Source organism: Genypterus blacodes, unplaced genomic scaffold (genome assembly GCF_046128005.1).
Source record: "Genypterus blacodes isolate CSIRO-AG114 ecotype Tasmania unplaced genomic scaffold, CSIRO-AGI_Gbla_v1 ptg000012l_1, whole genome shotgun sequence".
In the NCBI taxonomy this organism is placed as follows: domain Eukaryota; kingdom Metazoa; phylum Chordata; class Actinopteri; order Ophidiiformes; family Ophidiidae; genus Genypterus; species Genypterus blacodes.
This window is the reverse complement of record NW_027466826.1, coordinates 4665622-4684442: the sequence shown is the minus strand read 5'-3', so window position 1 is coordinate 4684442 and position 18821 is coordinate 4665622. Positions and strand designations below refer to the sequence as shown.

The 18821-nt window shown below is 43.7% G+C and overlaps 3 protein-coding genes across 5 annotated transcripts in view; 1 reads left to right on the top strand and 2 right to left on the bottom strand.

The window, feature by feature from the left end:
• slc35f3b (solute carrier family 35 member F3b) overlaps nucleotides 1-1690 on the top strand; it is a 41722-nt gene extending 40032 nt beyond the window's left edge. For both annotated transcript variants that reach the window (XM_076165223.1, XM_076165233.1), the window contains 4 exons: nucleotides 215-340; nucleotides 828-1020; nucleotides 1137-1226; nucleotides 1449-1690. In XM_076165223.1, coding sequence (XP_076021338.1) covers nucleotides 215-340; nucleotides 828-1020; nucleotides 1137-1226; nucleotides 1449-1690 — 651 coding nt within the window. The remainder of the gene's footprint in view (nucleotides 1-214; nucleotides 341-827; nucleotides 1021-1136; nucleotides 1227-1448) is intronic.
• A 1884-nt stretch (nucleotides 1691-3574) lies between these two features.
• LOC143012671 (5-hydroxytryptamine receptor 1D) lies at nucleotides 3575-6213 on the bottom strand. The gene is made up of 3 exons (XM_076165932.1): nucleotides 5913-6213; nucleotides 5125-5285; nucleotides 3575-4938 (listed from the first exon to the last, which is right to left on the bottom strand). Exons 1-3 carry the CDS (start codon nucleotides 6211-6213, stop codon nucleotides 3625-3627), a joined length of 1776 nt encoding a protein of 591 aa, XP_076022047.1. The 3' UTR covers nucleotides 3575-3624.
• Nucleotides 6214-6270: 57 nt separating this feature from the next.
• Nucleotides 6271-18195, bottom strand: tarbp1 (TAR (HIV-1) RNA binding protein 1). 2 transcript variants are annotated; one of them, XR_012965096.1, is made up of 30 exons: nucleotides 17185-18195; nucleotides 16980-17077; nucleotides 16806-16875; nucleotides 16547-16701; nucleotides 16377-16429; nucleotides 16175-16272; nucleotides 15966-16101; nucleotides 15790-15886; nucleotides 15270-15359; nucleotides 15013-15157; nucleotides 14658-14909; nucleotides 13909-14006; nucleotides 13659-13817; nucleotides 13330-13559; nucleotides 12971-13214; nucleotides 12678-12866; nucleotides 12399-12595; nucleotides 12250-12321; nucleotides 12025-12145; nucleotides 11759-11869; nucleotides 11371-11520; nucleotides 11186-11272; nucleotides 10865-11079; nucleotides 10695-10776; nucleotides 10426-10597; nucleotides 10147-10332; nucleotides 9328-9452; nucleotides 8689-8825; nucleotides 6666-6935; nucleotides 6271-6623 (listed from the first exon to the last, which is right to left on the bottom strand). XR_012965096.1 is itself a non-coding variant. In XM_076166235.1 (29 exons), exons 1-29 carry the CDS (start codon nucleotides 18086-18088, stop codon nucleotides 6782-6784), a joined length of 4827 nt encoding a protein of 1608 aa, XP_076022350.1. In that variant the 5' UTR covers nucleotides 18089-18195; the 3' UTR covers nucleotides 6271-6781. The 2 variants fall into 2 exon arrangements, 1 of the variants encoding a protein (XP_076022350.1); XM_076166235.1 differs by having other exon boundaries at nucleotides 6271-6935.
• Between the last annotated feature and the right edge of the window lie 626 nt (nucleotides 18196-18821).

The following is an 18821-nucleotide window of genomic DNA, read 5'->3' as shown; positions in this document are numbered from 1 at the left end:
CTAGATGATTATAAACTAAAACCCACAAATAGATTCAAGGTTTATTCATGTGGCTTACAACCTCTGCAATAGCCCAGGCAATGGAACCCATGTACTGTGACAAATGCAGATGTACCCACACAGCAGTTAAGCCTCAGACATCCTCATCGTCACACACATGAGCGTATTTGTCCATTGCTCAGTGACTGATGGTCCTCCCTCTCTCCCTCTGCAGATCGTGGCTGCTATATTGGCCATTGCAGGCATTGTAATGATGACCTACGCTGACGGATTTCACAGCCACTCTGTCATCGGCATTACTTTGGTCGTGGCCTCTGCTTCGATGTCAGCGCTCTACAAGGTATATATGGCTTTTCATTTCATCAATTGCAAGAACATCAGGCACCGTGTAATATCAGCAACCAGTGATTCAAGCCATATTCCACAACTAAATTTGGTGTAATAGTAGCGTTTGTAGTATAACAAGCAACGAAAAATACATCTCGACGTTTGTATTGTCTTACTTCTCAAATGAACAAGCTCCTTTCTCCATGCAACCAGGTGGTAGAAGACAGGTGGAGATTATGAAAATGTAAACCTCAGCTGACAGAAGTGAGATTTGTGCTTGCTTGGTTGCCTCAAGCTGGGATGTCCTGATCACGTAGCTTGCCGGGCAGGTAGCTTTATTTTGACTGGCTGTGGCCTCCTGTGCCCTGCTGAGTAATGTGATAAACAGACAGCAGTGGGAAATATGCCAGAGACTTGGCGGGTACTTGGCAGGTGCACAGTTTGTGATGCAGATACCGTTCTTTCACAAATGTTCTCCTTCTCTGTAAATCCATCCGTAGGTGCTGTTCAAAATGGTCCTGGGCAGTGCCAAATTTGGAGAGGCTGCACTCTTCTTGACGATTGTTGGGAGTGCCAATTTTGTTTTTGTCAGCTTTGTGCCGCTCATCTTGTATTTTACACATGTGGAGTACATTGGGTCGCCTGAAGACATCCCGTGGGCTTACCTCTGTGGGGTCGCAGGCCTGCTTTTTGGTAGGGAAAGATGGCAAATTATGCTGAACCATTATTGTCCATGAAACTGACACTATATTTAAAGTGTATTTCTTCCATGTAGACTGTTGCTAATCTGATTTTCCTGTTTCCCACAGCTTTCAACATTCTGGTGAACTTTGGCGTTGCAATAACCTACCCGACATTAATCTCTCTGGGCATCGTCCTAAGTGTCCCTGTGAATGCCAGTAAGTCTTTGGGCTTTTCGCTGAAATCTAACTTATTTGACCTGGTAACCATTTAACCTTTCATGACTCTAATTGGTGGTTGAAGTAATGGCAGACTTATTCATCCATTATTCATTACCTTCTTTATAATATTTTATGGAGTCATTATATTATAACTATTGCTTAATTTGTGGGCATTTGCATACCTCTGATTTACATTAATGCTTTTTCATAAATTTACAGTGGTGGACCATTACACATGTGAGATTAATTTCAACACTGTGCGCCTCATCGCTGTGTTCATCATCTGCCTGGGCTTCCTCATGCTGCTTCTGCCAGAGGATTGGGACCAGTGTATCATCGAGCTCAGCATGAAGCTGCGCAAACGTGAGGAGCCAACAGAGGGCAGTGGGGAGGCAGGTGCTACCACTGGGCTCAACTGGAGAGGGAGAGGCCGGACCTCCATGTCAACATTTGCACATTGACTCCCTGTGATATTACTAGATAAAAATACTCAATGACAGGGATGGAGACATCGTTACACCTCCTAATATCCACGTCTGGAGATTTAATTGCGCGACCTGCATGGTCATCTGGCACCTGGTGTCCTGCCCTCTCTTTCATGCATATCCCTTGCTTAAAAAAAAGATTTCCCCCGTCCTTTAATCCGTAGCATTTTTTCTAAGAGATTTATCTGAAAGTTACAAGAGAAACAGAATATTCAGTTGGCATTTTTTTCCATGCAGAAGTCATTTGGATCAGTGCCTGGATTCATCAAACCAACATGATCTGGTATCAGGTTTTCTACATCATTGATTGGGTGTTTTGTTATGTTTATTTTATGTTTTGTACTTACTCTTGTTCTGAGGCAGCCTAGTAGACTTGCTAGCTTTGAGACGTACAAATCACCTTCAAGATCCAAAGACAAATGCCTAAAAATGCCTGAAAACAAAGGGGAGACCTACCTTGGCATCCCTCAGGTGTAAACCTCATGACAAATATCTGCCTTTCGCGCACTGTACATAGATATATTTCACACCTTGGATGTCCTGGAGCTGGGCTGATGTGGCGTGAAAGGACCCGTCTAGACATCTGAACATGAATCTGAGCTGAAGAAGCTTCTACTCTGTCTGCCTCTGTCTGTTTGATCAGCAAGAGGAGGCCGGGTCCTGTTTGTCCACCTGCAGTTATTTGCCTTGCTGGGGCCAAATGCTCACTCAGCTAATGCTGACATTCTTAGCTCAGGCCCAGTGACTGCGAGTCATTTCAGTCCATCCATCCATTTTCCTTGCTTTTTCTGTTTCTTGGGACTTCAGAAATATAAGGCATCAACGATTGCTTAACCACTTTGAGCATCAACCAGATCCCCACGGAGCCCCTGTTTGGCGTTCTAAACTTCAGAGTTATACACAAACTAATGCAGCAACGATTCATTCAATGTGTTTATATAGGAAGTTTATATAGGAAGTAAATAAATGACAGTAAATAAAAGGAGACGTGTTTGACATGTGAAGGAAATATAATTAATAATCTCCTTGGTGTAACTGTTTTCATTTGCCAACTTTCTGAGGCAAGTTACCTTCAGACAGGACCTTGCAGAGTAACTGAGGCAATAAGCTTTGTGATTAGCCCTCGTGGAAACTGCCTCATTGTGAATGTATGAACATCATTCAACCATACATGCTCGCTATGTGCCACCTTTCTTTCTTGCTTATTTCTTACAGTGCTACCGCAGACTGCTGCAGAGACTCTTTAATACTGTTCTTGTACTCATCTAACCAGAAACTCATGACTCATTGTAATAGACCTTTTACATGATTGCACTTGGTTAGCGAGGGGAGAGAGCGGCATCCACAGGACAAGCATGCACATACTGTATGACTAAGTACACCCGACAACTCTGCTACACAGCCTTTTTTTGTTTTGCAATAGAGAACATCGGCACTGTTTCCCATTGTCATTCTCTATGACAATAAATAATAATATTGTATTCCTCTGGAATTATTGCTGACATAAATGTAAACCTTTGTAAGGAATGATGATTTTTACACAGAGATGCAACATATGATTATCACATTTGAGGAAGAAATATTCAGAGTGTGAATAAATGATGGCTTTATTAGATTTAGTGGTGGGTGTCTTCAAGTGTAATCACATGTATTATATTAAAAAACTTCTTTTCAATACATGTCCTGATCCACGTTTGTTTTCTGGTCAATATTGTCCATATTGTATTGTGTTACACTGTCAAATAGCCAAAACTAATAAGGCGTCAATCAATCTGGTGTGAATTTCCTTCAGTGTAAAAAAATGTATATGATGTTGCTGTAAGTTATGAATACAGGAAATGTCCCATTGTCATCTGTGGAACTTTTATTACAAATTCAGTTCAAGTTCAGTTCAATTCAATTCATGAACACTAAGAAACATCGTGCTCTACTCTCACTGTGATCTGGCCATAGAAAAAAGTGGCCTGTCGTGATTCTGTTAAAGCAGAAAAGGGAAGTCTGCTGCCCTCTTGTGGTCCAGAAGGAACCTGGAGGCAGTCCACCCCCCGGTCACCACAGGAGTGGTGCCACAGAAAGCAGGAGGAGGATGCATTCCCTGGGTGGCACACTTTACAGAGACACTCCTCTGAGTGGCTGTTGAAGTCCGTGTTAACAGTGAAAATAGAGGAGCAGTATCTAGAGTCATCACCTGTTGAACTCTCAGAGCTGGAAGATGGACCGGGATTGGGGGTTGTCAGAGTGCCAGGATCACTGCTCCTCCCATCTTCTCCCTCTGCTCTGACCTCCTGCACTCTGCCCACCATAATTCCCAGACGGGCTCTGATTTTTTGGTTTAGGCTCTCAAGAGCCCCCTGGAAACGTTGGCTCAACAGAGCATAGAGCAAAGGATTGATGTCAGAGTTCAACAACACCAGCCAGTAGGAGAATGTAACAGCTGGGGGTGGCACAAGGCTAGATTGGCCTGATATGGCTGTTTCTGTGGCCTGAACTAGGGCCACACCCACATAAGGTGTCCAGCATAAGAAGAATGCTGAGATGACCAGGAAGAGCCGCACCACTCCTTGGGGATGAAGGTTTTGCTGGGAGTTGGGTGTGGTTGGCTGGGAGGTGCTCTGGGCCAGGAAGGACAACAAGCGTCTGGAGGTGGGATTGGAGGGGCACTGAGCTGTAGGAGAGTTGACAGAATTCCCCTCCTCTCTATTGCCCTCAGATACAAAGTGTCCACTGACATGATAGATTAGCTGGGAGGGACTGTGGAGGCTCCCACAGCTCTGTCGGGATGAATCACCAGCTGCGAGGACAGAGCCATTATTTGTCCTGCTGCGCTGGAGGTAATCCTCCAAAGTATGAATCCTCCTGGCGTGGCTGCGAGCCACCTTGACAATGTTCACATAACAGAAAAGGATGACCACCGCTGGCAGGAGGTAGGAGAGAGCAGCCATGAACACAGTGTAGCCGGGACTGCTGGCCCAGTTGACAGCACAGCTAAACATGGGAACCACATAGTTGACAGAACTCCAGCCCAACAGAGGAGGGCAGCTGGTAGCCAAGGCCTGCAGCCAGATCCACAGGACCACAGCGTAGGTCCTCCACAGGGTGCAGCGGGACCTATAGCGCAGACAGTCCACGATGGAGTGGTAGCGGTCGAGGGCAATAGCAGCCAGGGTCAATACAGAGGCTGTGCAGTAAACAGAGGAGGTGTAACCCACGTATAAACACAGATCCTGCAAGACAGAATAAATCAGTGAGAAACATTATTACGTGTAATCTGATGGATAAATCTGGAATCGACAGAAGTGTTATGACGTGTGAAAGTCAGACAGGGTTATACGGACCAAAGATGAGAGATTAGAGGACTGTAAAGGAGTAAGAGAGTAAAAGAGAGTTAAGAGTTCTGAAATGTTACTTACAGTAAACTCCCCCCATTCACTGTTCATGATGGACACAGCAACAAAAGGCATCACTCCAACGCCCACCAGGAGGTCACTGATGGCAAGGTTCATGATCAGCACGGAGGTCACGGTGTGGAGTGTCTTGTTAGCAGCCACAATAACAATGACAAGAATGTTCCCTGCACACACACACACACACACACACACAGATACACATTAACATGGGAGGTCAGGTACCTGTCTAACTTACCAAAACAGTTTTGAACAGTTTGCAATAACATTTAATGATTTACATAGGAGAAAACAAACATTGGGTAAAATCTGATTGTCTTGCAGTGAATTATTATGCACAATGATGCTTTTATAAATTGAGACTGTAATCTCTTGAAACACACACACACACACACACACACACACACACACACACACACACACACACACACACCTAGACCAATTTATAATTTTTCAATTTGTGTAATATTGTTTGAAATTGTGTAAATATCAACTTGACTTGGATATTTCATTGACACTTGAGTGTGATGCCATTGACATGCTGGAACCTAAAGATATCAACTCACTAAACCAACAGATAAAAACCCATTTTCCAGTGATTCTACAGACCTTGTTATACTATATCACATCATCTAAGATGAAGACTCTTACTATTAGAAATAGATGTCAGTTGATCTCAAGTAAACTTTAAGTGAGTAAAGAGAATCACATGTGCCGATTAATGAACAATATCTAATCAATGCTGTATCACTGTATGTAGAGTTACAAATATTAAAAATTAAAAAGTTGATTACCCGTGACGGCCCCTAAACACATCAGCACCATGACGATCTCCAGAATCTGTTGCGTTCGCGTGGACAACACCAGCGGTTCGCCCACCGCCCAGGACGCGTTGGCCGCCGCTGCCGCCTTCATGTCCCCTGCAGCTAACCCCGAGTGCGTGTCATACTGACCTACAAACACACGACTCACGGCGGAATAGCAGCGAGGAGCGATCGAATGTAGTCCACCTGTGCACCAGCTGGTCAGGAGGTCTCCAGGTGAAGCGCCGCTGTGTCTCAGGAGGGAGGGGCGCACACACTCACTCACACGCATGCATACTTAACCCCTTCAGCGCTTTAATCATCTAAATCAAGATCACAACTTCCGGTTCCCATCCTCTTATTTATTGAAACAAGTGTCTGCACGATTTCAAATTTCAAACCTTAAATCACAAACAAAAATAAAAACAGAATGATGCCTATAAAATTAGCAGTTAAAGCTGCAATATACTCACTGGGTATTAATATCATTTGGAGAAGACAAAGATTTACTATCCAGATGAACATTATACTTCCTTGCTGATGTGTGAAATGATATTTCTCGTTAATGTTGGTGCTCTGCCAACACAGAGATGAATATCATCAATACAGCAGCATGCCCACTGGAATATTCTGATGTAACATCCAGGAGGATTTTCTATTCATGATGTGTCTGTACTGGTGACTGATACCCATATTAAAAACCTGAAATAAAAGTCACTTATAGTTTAGATATTCATATTTAACTTTATAGCACAAAATTCAAATTAAAAACCCAGTAGACATTCTTCCTGTTCACTGACTGAGGTCGATAAGGTCACATTTGACGTCCTCGTGGCTTCGGTTCGAGTTTCTGCTTCACATCAGTCAGCGGTAAGATGTTGCCGCGTGTATTCCCAAATCAGCAGCGCTGCGCTCACGTGCACATTGAGTGAGCGGATGACCCCTTGTTGAGGGATCTCCACACACACATCCAACAGTTGAAGTAAGTTAGCAGGAATTCCTTCCCGTTCGTTGCTATAAAAGGACAGAGAAAAAGAGTAGGAGACAGGATGTCTGGAATGTTCAACTGATATGGACTTAAAAGCAATACTTTTACAATATTTTCTGGTAATTTGCACATGAACTAGGTCACCGACGCTGTATTGTAGCATTCTGGAGATCCTAGCTTTCACTAACCAGGTCTGCAGACCTTGCAATGGATCCATGTTGCATTCTCCTCAACAGCTCAAAAATATAATAAATGCCACAATAAAAGCTAAACTTATCTTATGGATTCCCAATGAAGTATTTGGAGTGCTATAATGACTGTATGTATACTTTGGCAACATTCTTTCAGCAACTTCACCTTAGGGAGCATCATTGCTGAAGCTGGGAACTGGGAACTGATATAAGGAGAGGACACATTATTAACCCATTATAGAGATGTTTCAGGGTAAAATGTCATAACGAAACAATCACTAAGGAAACTGTGAACATGACTGTATCTAACTCCACTTTTAACTTCACGCAGATCCGATTTGAAAGGCTTTTCGATGTGTGCCACGGATCCATTCATGCATACATGGTAAACGAATGCCAAAATTCAGGTTTAATGCCTTTAACTACGAGAGAGGATATGTGACATCCCACGTTAATAAAAACTATTGTGTGGCCACTTGTTGTATGTCATGGTAACAAAATCAGGACTCATTGTTATTAACATGAGATGCCGCCTCTCCTCTCCTCTCCTCTTCTGCATTTAAGTGATGAATTACTTTACAAAAAAATACTGAAATAGATTATCTGCCAAGTAGCTGAAATGGATAATTATAATAATTGTCCAATGATTTGAACTGCACTTGGTAGTGGGTACAATATTTTACTTGTTAGTGCTTTTCTATCAACTTTCAGTTTAATCATCACATCCAGCTGAGACGTTAACCCGAACATGAGCTATTCCTTCATATCCTTAAGATCACACAATTAAAATGAATGAGCTTTACATACATGGCTCATCAGCTGAAGCCTGTGAGCAAGTAAAAATGTAATCAATCAAGTATCCATCCAGCTTGAGCAATATGGACCGCACAAAGGGATCATAAACAGGTAATGAGTTTGGCATTCAAATGGAATTCAGAGTGTGTGACTCAGCCAGAAGGCCTGATTTCATGGGCTGCATTTATCTAGAGTGCAATGGGATGAGATAATAGCAGCCTGATGAGAGATTAGAACCAGGTCACGCTGCGCCGGGGAGAGCACAGCTGTGTGTCAACACTCTAAATTCAGCTCACACACAGCAGCGCGCACACCTCTGTGACTAAACGGAACACTGCAAAAAATGAAGAAATCACCACTAACTCAGCACTACTGCAAACACTAAGGTGGCCTAGCAGATGCAAAGGGAGAGGGAACTTTGCGACACCAGACTGTACCAGACGAAGCTTGAGCTCAACTCTGCGGGCATCATCATATTGTTTACACTGGTTTGTATAATTTATTTCATGTGCTCTCATCCTCAGGGAGAGCCAATTACGACACAGCATGTCCAAACAGGCAAATGATGCAGCGGAGAGGAGAGGATCAGGCCCAATGGGAGAACAGACTATACCGGTGCGATTACAATAAAGAGCCTCGTCAGCTCACACTGTTATCTATTTAAGAGTCACAAGGGCATTGGAAGGAATAGGCTTGCAGGTATTTATGTAACTGGTTGTGCATAGTCGTCTTCTTCATTCACTTCTAGCCATAGTGCTGAAAGCGAGAACGGAAGGGTTTATTGTTGTCATACCCGAGAAGCAGGAGGGTTTTCTCAGGGAACTGGTAGTCCTGCAGACTCTGACTGTTGGCCGTCTGCTCCACACCCACAATGCAGTAACCTTCACTCTTCTTCACTTGCAGGAAGGCAGTGAGCTCCGCCGGCTTCACCTGTGAGAAGCAGATACCGCTTATGATCTTAGACATTGAATTAATTTCACACCATTACAGCAATCAAGGGGAGAAAACAATCAAGACACCACAGAAACACAGAGTTACAGCAGGTTGTTTAAGGATTCCACTCACACCAAGCATTGTACATGGAAATATGCTGCAGGCTCAAAGCAACTGTGTTCACATTTTCGGCACCATATGGTAGATGAAAGGATTCAGAAAACATGGAGCAATGCCAGGCTGTGTTTACAGGCTTTATATAAGAGGGATTAGATGTTTGATATCTTAAAATTGAAGAAATAAATAGAGTTGAAATGATAAAATTTGAATCATAAGTACAAACATTAATTGACATTGGGTATCATCCGTTACGGTCTCTGATGTAAAACTACTTACTTTATCAAACCAGACCCATATTGATACAGTATTAGACACAGCTCAAAGAAACCTATAATATAAAAAAAAATTGTCTCCTCATCTATTATTTTATGCACTTTACCTCAAGGAGAGGAAGCCACAGCTCAGATGAGACGCTCAGGGACTGGAATAATTTGTCATTGACATGTCGGAGATTGTCCAGCACTAAAGCGCTGGCACCAAAGATCTCACAGGTCCTGCACAGACCTAGAACATCAAATCAAAGATCAAATACACAGTCTATCCATATCTGAACTGTAAAATTGAAAAATATGCTGAATATGACTTAATATGACAATTTATTAAGACAACTTGGCTTTTAAAGTTGAAATGTGCTGCAATCACATGCTGAACTGTATTTCCTCTTGAACTGAATCTGATTAGGGAATTGGAATCCCCCTTGAAAAATGGCATGATCTCTCTCTTAATAAGCACAGGTAGATAAAACACGCTACATATGCAATCATGGAACAGAGAGTAATCACAAATCAATCAAATACAGAGGAGGCCAGGTTAGGTTCTGCCTTACATTATATAATATCAATATTGAATTTCAAAATGAGTCTTTTCCTCTACAAACAAATTCAAATTGAGTCACCATTTTGTCACCCGACACAACAGCACTCAGAACACACTGGCAGTGATCCCGAAATAGGAGTGTGTATGAATAAATCTGCACATTTGCTGTTTAAACTATGATAAGGCAACTCAAGTGTTTGTTTTCTGTGGCACAGCTGTGATTGTCAGTTAGCCTAGATCTGCACTGCCTGAACCAACAGGCACTTGTGTTGGTCCGGCACAATAATAAGCACTAAGGTAACGCTGCAAGTTCAATACAATTTCACATTGACATTTCCAGTACAGCAATGGAAGTAGTGGAACTGATCGTTCTACATCTCACCTCCCAAATTAGTTGGTTTGTCAATAAGTGATGCTACCACCACCAGGGCGCCGTGCAGTTTGCCCAGACGAGCAGCTCTCTCTTGGGTAACCAGTTGAAGCTCCGGCTCTTGCTCCTGAATCCCCAGCCTCCAAGGTGTGATCTTCTTCTGGACCTCTGCCCAGCGCTCTTCCTTATCATGCTCACCTAGTAAATTACAACACCATGAACCAAGACATGCAAAGGGATGATGGCACGATGACTAAGTCTGATGTCTGACTGTGAGCGGCTCAGCAGTACCTTTGTCCTGCTGGATCCAGTCTCCAGGCTGGAGCTGGCTCAGGTCAGGAACAGGATTCCTCAAAGGACAGGATACACTTTCAGAGAAACATGATGGTGTCTCAAACTTCCAGGGCGGAATCCACTCATCATCAGCCAACTCCGACAGGCTAGGAAAAGTATAAAGTATTGTCTAGAATGGGAAAAACAAAAGAAAGACAGTTAAAGACACCAAAAATAAAGAAATAGTTGTCAGGCTTCAACTGTCAAGGAAGAATATACTGGCATACCTCAACACTGTAATCCCTAATAGGATGAAAAGTGGCAAAGAAGAAATGCTCCTGAATCCTCATCCAGTTCTTGTTGGCATTTCTAAAAGGTGAGATGGCAAATACATACTCAAATCAGTTTAATATCATCATATTGTCTCCGGCAAATGTTGAAATTGCTACAGTCTTACCCAGTGTTCTGCATCGCCTCAGCCTGGTCCAGACAGGCCTTGATGACAGTGGACAGCCCTCCCAAGCCACTGGTCCCCACCTCCTCTGCCTCTGCCCTGACATCTGTCAAGGCCCACACCCTCTTCAGAGCCAGCAAGGCATAGAGGCGCACGCTGAAGTTGTGGTTGAAACACCATTGCAAGATAACGTCCAGTGATTTATGCCACTGCACTGCCTGGAACCCACGGGGAGAGAGAGAGAGAGACCGCAAAGCAAGACAGGGTTGATGTAGGTGACATTTGGGTGAAGAGGGAATAAAAATAACCATTCAGAATCTTTACCTTATCTTTGAGTTTAGGAAGGATGACATTAAAATGCACCAGGACTGACAGGAAGGTGCAGATGCTCGTCTTGGTTTTCTCCTGACTCTGTGTGTAAGAACAGAAATCAGCCAGTAAGTATAACTATTTAATTCTACAGCTATTTCATTCTGTTAAGAGGACATGAGGAAAGTCTGGGAGCTCACCGTGCTGAAACATTCCCAAAAGCCATCTATGTGTTGTGGATACCGGACAAGGATCAGTATCATCATCCACTCGATCAGATACTTGACTGAGGCCTGGTTACTGCAGAATCCAGCCTCAAACACTAGATTCAGAGAAGTGGTGACGAACTCCTGCATGAATGTACACACACACACACACACACACACACACACACACACACACACACACACACACACACACACACACACACACACACACACACACACACACACACACACACACACACACACACACACACACACACACACACACACACACACACACACACACACACACACACTTTACTTTCAACTGTGGATGACTGGTGTGCAATAGAGAGTGAGATTATGAGCGAGGTGTGTGTATTACCTCTCTTAATTTGGGCAGCAACAGCAGCAGAATTTGCCATATTCTGTTTTTCACGCGGTGCTGCAGGGAGTTGCTATAGTAACGCACCTTTGACTTTGATATACTGTTGTCCTGGAAGGCACAATGAGAGTGGGAAGAGATCAATGTTAAATAATGTGAAATTAGCTGTTAGAGATGCTTTCTGATGAATAAAACAAACAAGGAAGTAAAATCAACACTATGTATTATTTTGCAGTATCATAGCCATTCTCATTTTGTCTGCATACCCTTTTCAACAACTTGATCACTAGATCCTCCATCAGTCTTTGATGCAGTGGATTGGAGGAATCCAGACGACTGAGGAAAGCAAGTGCACATGTGCGAGGTAACTGATCGTCCTTGTTATCGCTGCAAAATAAAAAACAGCTGTTCATCTCTGATGACATCTGCGCGGCAAGACAGACAAGAAGAAGCAAGAGCACAAACTGTGAAAAAGAGGCTCAGTGGCTCACCATGTGACTACGACGTTAGCGGTGCACTCTTCGCCAAGTTGCTCCACGTAGGTCTGGACATCCTGGATAAGTCTTTGAAAGATAAAAAACTGTCACGATAGTCCGGTGAAAGAATTTGATGCATGCTGCCAAATTAAAATCAAAGTTACCGTTGGTCTCTCCTGAACACTGGTCCATAGACACAAGCCTCAGTGAGGATGTCAATGTGGCTGAAAACACTGGAAAAGATGGTGTCTGCCTGGTCGGTGTCACGGCCTGCGGGCAGCCACGTCAGACAGCAGTGTTGAAGCAGCACACTGAACACTCCTGTCTTGGTCTGAGACAGCTCCATCAGCTCACTGGCAATCTACACAACAATCACACACCATGTTTTTAATCAAACCGAAACCACAAAAGAACAACATACTCATCCCGTCCCTTGTAATCACCTGTTTCATAGTGGCTATGAGTGATGGAGCCTGGCTTTCAGTCAGCCTTAGTAGGTTACGGTGGAAGGCCATGGAGACGAAGCCTTCAAGGGCCTGCCAGAAGTCACGAGCATTAGTGGTGAGCCCCTGCACCAGGTCCCAGGTCAGCGTCACGGCCTCCACACAGAGGGCCTCGTCATGATGTACTACCTAGAATCAAAGCAGACACGAGATATGCTTGATAAGACCACTTGAGGGCACCGTAACAGGGCCGGAACCGGATCCTCTCTGCGTGAGGTGAGGAGAAGACTCACTTGTGGTAGCGCCGCTTCCATAAAGGTGAGCACGGGCAACACCAGGTCGCTGGGTAGAAGAGCCAGGGCCTCCACGCTGCAGCTCAAGGCAGCCTTAAGAGACTCTGGAGCTCTGGATGGCTCAACAGACTCCGAAACATCTATGTCACCTATAAGGGAGCTCAGGCAAATCCACTGGTCCCGCAGGTACTGAGCGGCTATGCGTCCCCAGTCCTGCAGCGAGGAACCCTGAACGCCTACAACACTAAAGAAAGAAGGAAAGATCTCATATCAGCCTTGTGTTAAGAGAGTGAATACATAGTAGATTCTGAATATTAATTTCCATAATAAGCAGACTTCTACTGCTTGACTCTACTAACCTGGAAGAGTCCAGCGTCTGTGGTTTCAGCAGGATTTCGTTGAAGTGCCCCAGAGACGACGGAGTTTGTGAGGAAGACGCCTCCGGATTGTAGAAGAAGTCATTGAGTGATCTTAAAGCATAAATGGTCTCTGACTGCCTGTCAATCACTCGCTGCTCAAACAGCCCACACACCATAGCCAGGGATGCCATAGCAACCGCTCTAGCCACTTGGTTTGCCACAGAAGGGATCTGACAACACAACAATCACACAATAATCCAGTAAATGCCGTGAACAAACTTCTTATCTACCTAACTATAAATCAAGGTGCATAACAACACCCTCTGTACCTGCTGGCTTAGGTCTTGCAGGATCTTGAGGCTATACTTGATGAGTTTAGGGAAATAGGCCTGTTGGAGTTTACTGTGGTGCTGTGGCACGGAGGCGTACATGACCACCAGCTGCCTCAGCACACACAGATACAGCTCGGCTCGTTCCATGTCACACAGCTGTAAAGAACAACGGTTTCATGTCAAGAGTCTCATACACACACGCCTTTGATCAATGGAGTGAGCGCCACTTGCTTAAATTGCTACTTACCTCCTGCAATTCTCCACACAGCCGCCTCAAAATAAACTCCAGGACTGAATCTACAAGTTTAAAAATGTGCTTCTCCACGGCAACCATCACTGAATCTCCTGTGAAAAGCAAAGTGAAGAGAGACAATATGTGAAGTAATGCTTAGTCCGTCCATTTGGAACACCATGACCTAGACTACTAAAGCCTCAGTGATTCCACAAGAAGGAAGGAAGAAGGAAGGAAGAAGGGAGGAAGTGGTAGATCTTTGGTTAAAATCGTCACTAAGAAACTACACAGATACAAGGTTTGTTAGTGGTGAGTGTGAGTGAATCATCTTAACGTTGTCACATAAAGCTTGGGCACAGTGAGAATCAATATCATTCAATGTCAAGTAGCCACTGAAATTCAAGATTACATCATAAAATGTCTAAGAAGCTGCCTGATGGAAGAATTCATCCTACCTTTTTATGATGCAACATTAAAGAGGTAACTTGACACAAACTAATTGAAACTGCATATGAGAAGAGGATTTGTAAAACAACACTTAGAGGGTTGGATCATTAATTGGTACCCAAATTGTCAAGGAGAAGATTTACAGAGAATAGAAGTGTAGTTTTCATGTGCACTTATTTTTTCTGGACATGTTTTTGTTGTGCGATCAACTTTATACACTGCTGGAGTTTGTGACAACTGACTTGGGGAGTAACCATCTACATTTATGTCATTATGTCACACACGCACACAGACACATAAATGGCTGAACTGCTCACCTTGCTCTTCTCCTGTTATTCCTCTAAGCTGGAGGAGTCGGAGCATAAGCTGCAGGCTCTTGTCGCTCTTCCGCAGAGGTAAGTAGATGTTGGTGCTGACTTTGCTCAGGGTGTCCAGCAGCGGAGACAACAAAGTCTCCACTGTGTTGCCGTTCTGGCCGCGGGACTCGCTCGTCTCCATGTCGAGGCACAGCAGAACGGCCCTGGCCAGCTTATCGGCCTCTCTCGAGTCAGGTAATCTCTCGGTCTGACCTGATGCATAAGACATCAATGTTAGATCAAAGTGAAAAACTTGAATCCTTTACTGTGCATGCAGACAGAATCTTTTCCTTAATCTACGGCCCTTTAGACTTACCTGTGGAAGCCGGAACCTGAAGATACTTGTGTATCTCACTTTGAACGTAGGCTCTCACCGTTTCCTTGGTTATGGCAGCCCCAGGCTCTCCGTCCATAACCCTTGGCTTGAAATTGCCCTCATTTTCTGACAGCCAGGCACATAACTGCAATTGTGTCAAAAATATGCAAATATGTAGGGAAGCACCAAGTCAAACATACGGTCCTGTAATGTGTTTCATTTTTTCCAACGTGGGTCATATCAGCCTAAAAGTGTACCTGATTCCAAAGCTGCGTCCCTCTGCACAATGATTCATCAGCACGGAAATGCATCAGGAAACTAAAGACATCATCCAGGGTAACTGTGTTCTAGAAAATAATAGTGGTCACAACGTTTTCACATAACGGCTCTACTATCTGACGTTACAGGGGGGGATATGATATTGGCAAGAACTACGATATTATGCAATAGTAATGTAGAACGCTGAAGTGAGGGGTTGTGAAATCTCATAATCTCCTTGTTGCTGACAGTGTGAGGGGATTTAAACTCAGTGGGAATTTTTAGGGGCTGTAGTGTTGTTGAGCTAATAACTCTTCTTACTTGCTAAAGAGTTTTAAAGTATGTACTGTGAAGTTTGTAGACTTTGTCGAATGACATAACTTTGCAGTTTTGCTGATATTCACAATATTCGTTATATTCTAAGCTCCTACAACAATTTTAAAGTATGTGTGTGACAAAATTCCAGGATTGCGGCGAAATCATCTGCATTCAACAGCGTTTCCAGTGTTTTTGTCTCACCACTTGTGTCAGACAGAGGGCGCTGTTCAGCAGGAAGCACTGGGCAGCGCCTCTCAGCAGGACTTGGTGAGTGATCATTGTGCAGCGCAGAACCTCCCTGCAACACCGGACACACAGAATAAGCCTTTACCTCGTGCATCACAAGCTTATATGCAGGCTGTAGATGATGTGGGTACCTGAGAGCAGTGAGCCCAGTGATCCCCAGTAGTGGACTTGCGGGGAGTCTGGATAAGGCCTGGGAGAGGAAGAGGAGTGGTACTGCACACCAGTGCTTGGAGCCCAGCTGCTGGATCAGCTGCAGTAACACATGGCCTACAGAGCAAAGACAATAGTGAGAGAATGTGAAAGGATTTGGAGAAACGAGCGTTCTCTGTGACCTTTGTACCTCTGTGCTCTGATGGTAGGCTACTGAAGAAGGTGGACATGAAGACTTGGAGCTTCACTGCCAGCTCGGGACATTCTCCTACACTCTGGCCAACAGACCTGGACACAGAAAGAGAGTGAGTCAAAGCTACTTATGTCTACTACTTCCTTTAAAACAGTTAACAACACAACAATGTCGTGGAGTACTGATATTCAACCCTCACCTGTGGAAGAGTGAAGTTTCGCTGAGAACATCCATAAAGGGACCGACAATAAACTGGAGAGCAAAACAGACAAAATAAGTTCACTTTCAACTACAAATCCCCTACTCTTGCCAATACAATGACCTTCGATGAATCAATTGGATAAGACACTGATGATGAAGTGCCTTCACCTGAGAGAAGGCCAAGGCGAAGGCCGGCTGCTGAAGGACTCGAAGCTCCAGCAGGTGACACACTCCCTCTCTCATTAGGGATTTATTCTCACTGTGAAACATCCGCTGGTACACACAAAGCAGCCAGGACGGGTGGAAAAGGTTGTGACCGGATTCTACAAGACAACAGAGCGTCATGCAACAGGCAATTGCAAGGCAGCACAGCATAGTTGTAATTGTTTCACACTTAATTCCTCTCTTTGCATGGTTTAAGCATTACCTTGACAATCGTCCGCTGTTGTTTGGACCAACGTGTCTATTCTGTTTAAGATGGGCCGAACGACATGAACCTGTAGAGAAAGAATAATCATAAAGCAGCATTTTATATATATATATTTTCATAATCCCCACCACTGCATTTGTTGTGATTGAAGATTCATTTGGGTTCATCTACCTGATTCTCCTCCAGTGTCTCCATCACCAGTGCATAATCCTCCCAGAACTCTCTCAGTAATTTGCTCCTGTTTGTGGTCCATTTGAATAAAATCTCATCTGCAATCATTTCAAGAGTAAGACAAAAACCCTCAGAGCACAGATTCACACATTGACTGAACTTGATGATAATAAGATTAAGGTGCCGCCAAATCTAAACATGTTACCTTCCTCTGATGAAGTAGAAGGAAAGTCAACCCCCTTCTCCTCTGAGAGCGCCACACATCTTTTCAGCAGATACAAAGACCTTTTACGGGAGACGCTTTCTCTATGTGTCAGTCCGTCTTGGATGATCTTCCAGAACTGAAGAGGCAGGCACAGGTCGTGATGAGGAGACAGCAGATGATCTGACAAGGCTGTCAAACACAGCAGTGTTCGCTCCGTTACAACTGCCGTGCGGTGATTGCTGTGCCAGCAGCTCAGGTCCTCCAGGATCGGCCTCAGGATGCTGCTTATCCTCGCACCGCTGCAGCAGTTGAGGAGTGTCAACAGAAGCCTGACGGTGATTTTGGAGACCAAAGTATCAGGTAGTGTTTTAATGCAGGACAAGGCAGATGACAGCGTTGTTTGTGACAGCTGTTCATCTGGTGACAGAGAAGGTAACAGAGCAGCCATGACTTCACTTGCAACTTCTACACTAAACCGTACCAGACCGGGGAGCTCCTCATCGGACTGCTGGAGGGAAGCGAGGACGGAGAGAACCAGTCTCCCCGTTACCTCCTGGTCACACAGCCGGACGCAAACACTCACAAGTCTGCAGGCGGCAGCAGTACTCTCTCTGAACTTCGTGTCACCAGGTTCTGTTGAGATTTTGTACAATAAGGGAAGACATTGGGTCCAAATGACTGATTCGATTTTATCCATAATGCAGCGCCTTTTCTCAGCAGTAAATGTGGTCTCATCAGACGTTGATGAACCATCCAAAAGTGGTCCAAGTCCTTCAATGAATGCCGTCAGTGCCTCAATCCTCTCCGGTCCTGGACTGGACGTACTCGGCCAAGACAACGATTCAAACAGGAGCTCATAGTTAGGAGAACTGGATAACACCGCCTTAATCAAAACGGAATTCATGGCGATATTGTCAGCTCTGGGAAGTGCATAAGAAGCTAAAAGGCACACGAAGACCGGCTTTCCTCTGTCTCCTTTCAGCCATGCGTTTTACCCACATGTAAACTTCCCTGAACGTAGTCTCTCAAACTCTCGCGAGAAACAAGGGGTGGGAGGGCATTTCATACTGTATGTGAAATCAGAAGAATCCTACTCAATTAATGGTAAATAACTTCAGTAATGTAAGGCTTACTTGCATTATTATTAATATAATTTATTAATATAATAATATCATTTTAATTATTTTAATTAAAATTATATAAAATAATTATAATTAATTATTTTATCTGCGTCTGAAATGTTAATAGTATCTATCTATCTATCTATCTATCTATCTATCTATCTATCTATCTATCTATCCATCTATCTATCATATGAGCGATAGTATTTATTAACATATAAACTTCAGTGTCATATTCAGAGTGAGTGCATTTGAAAATAGAAAAGAGAAACCTTTTCTATAAGCCCTGTGTGTAATGTGAACCTTTCAAATCATTTTAACATTTAATTAGAAAATACAATTTTGTATTTTTTGTATTTTGACACAATACCCACATGCAAGTGTTGTTGTGGTATTGTTATTACTTAGCTTTTGAAAAGGAGAGGGTGAGACAACTTTCTGTTTGGTGTGAAATTAGCAGGAAACAAGATTTAACAGGTGGAAAATTAACTATTAATAACTTACATTATTATTTAC

Coding starts and splice junctions, on each gene's coding strand:
- tarbp1 (XM_076166235.1), bottom strand. CDS start 18,088: ATGAATTCCGTTTTGATTAAGGCGGTGTTATCCAGTTCTCCTAACTAT. Junction 17,078..17,184: donor TTCTACTTCATCAGAGGAAG/GTAACATGTTTA, acceptor AAATGATTGCAG/ATGAGATTTTATTCAAATGG. Junction 6,936..8,688: donor AAAACCCTCCTGCTTCTCGG/GTATGACAACAA, acceptor GTCCTTTTATAG/CAACGAACGGGAAGGAATTC.
- LOC143012671 (XM_076165932.1), bottom strand. CDS start 6,213: ATGCGTGTGAGTGAGTGTGTGCGCCCCTCCCTCCTGAGACACAGCGGC. Junction 5,286..5,912: donor GTGTTTAGGGGCCGTCACGG/GTAATCAACTTT, acceptor GTGTGTGTGCAG/GGAACATTCTTGTCATTGTT. Junction 4,939..5,124: donor GTGAATGGGGGGAGTTTACT/GTAAGTAACATT, acceptor TCTGTCTTGCAG/GATCTGTGTTTATACGTGGG.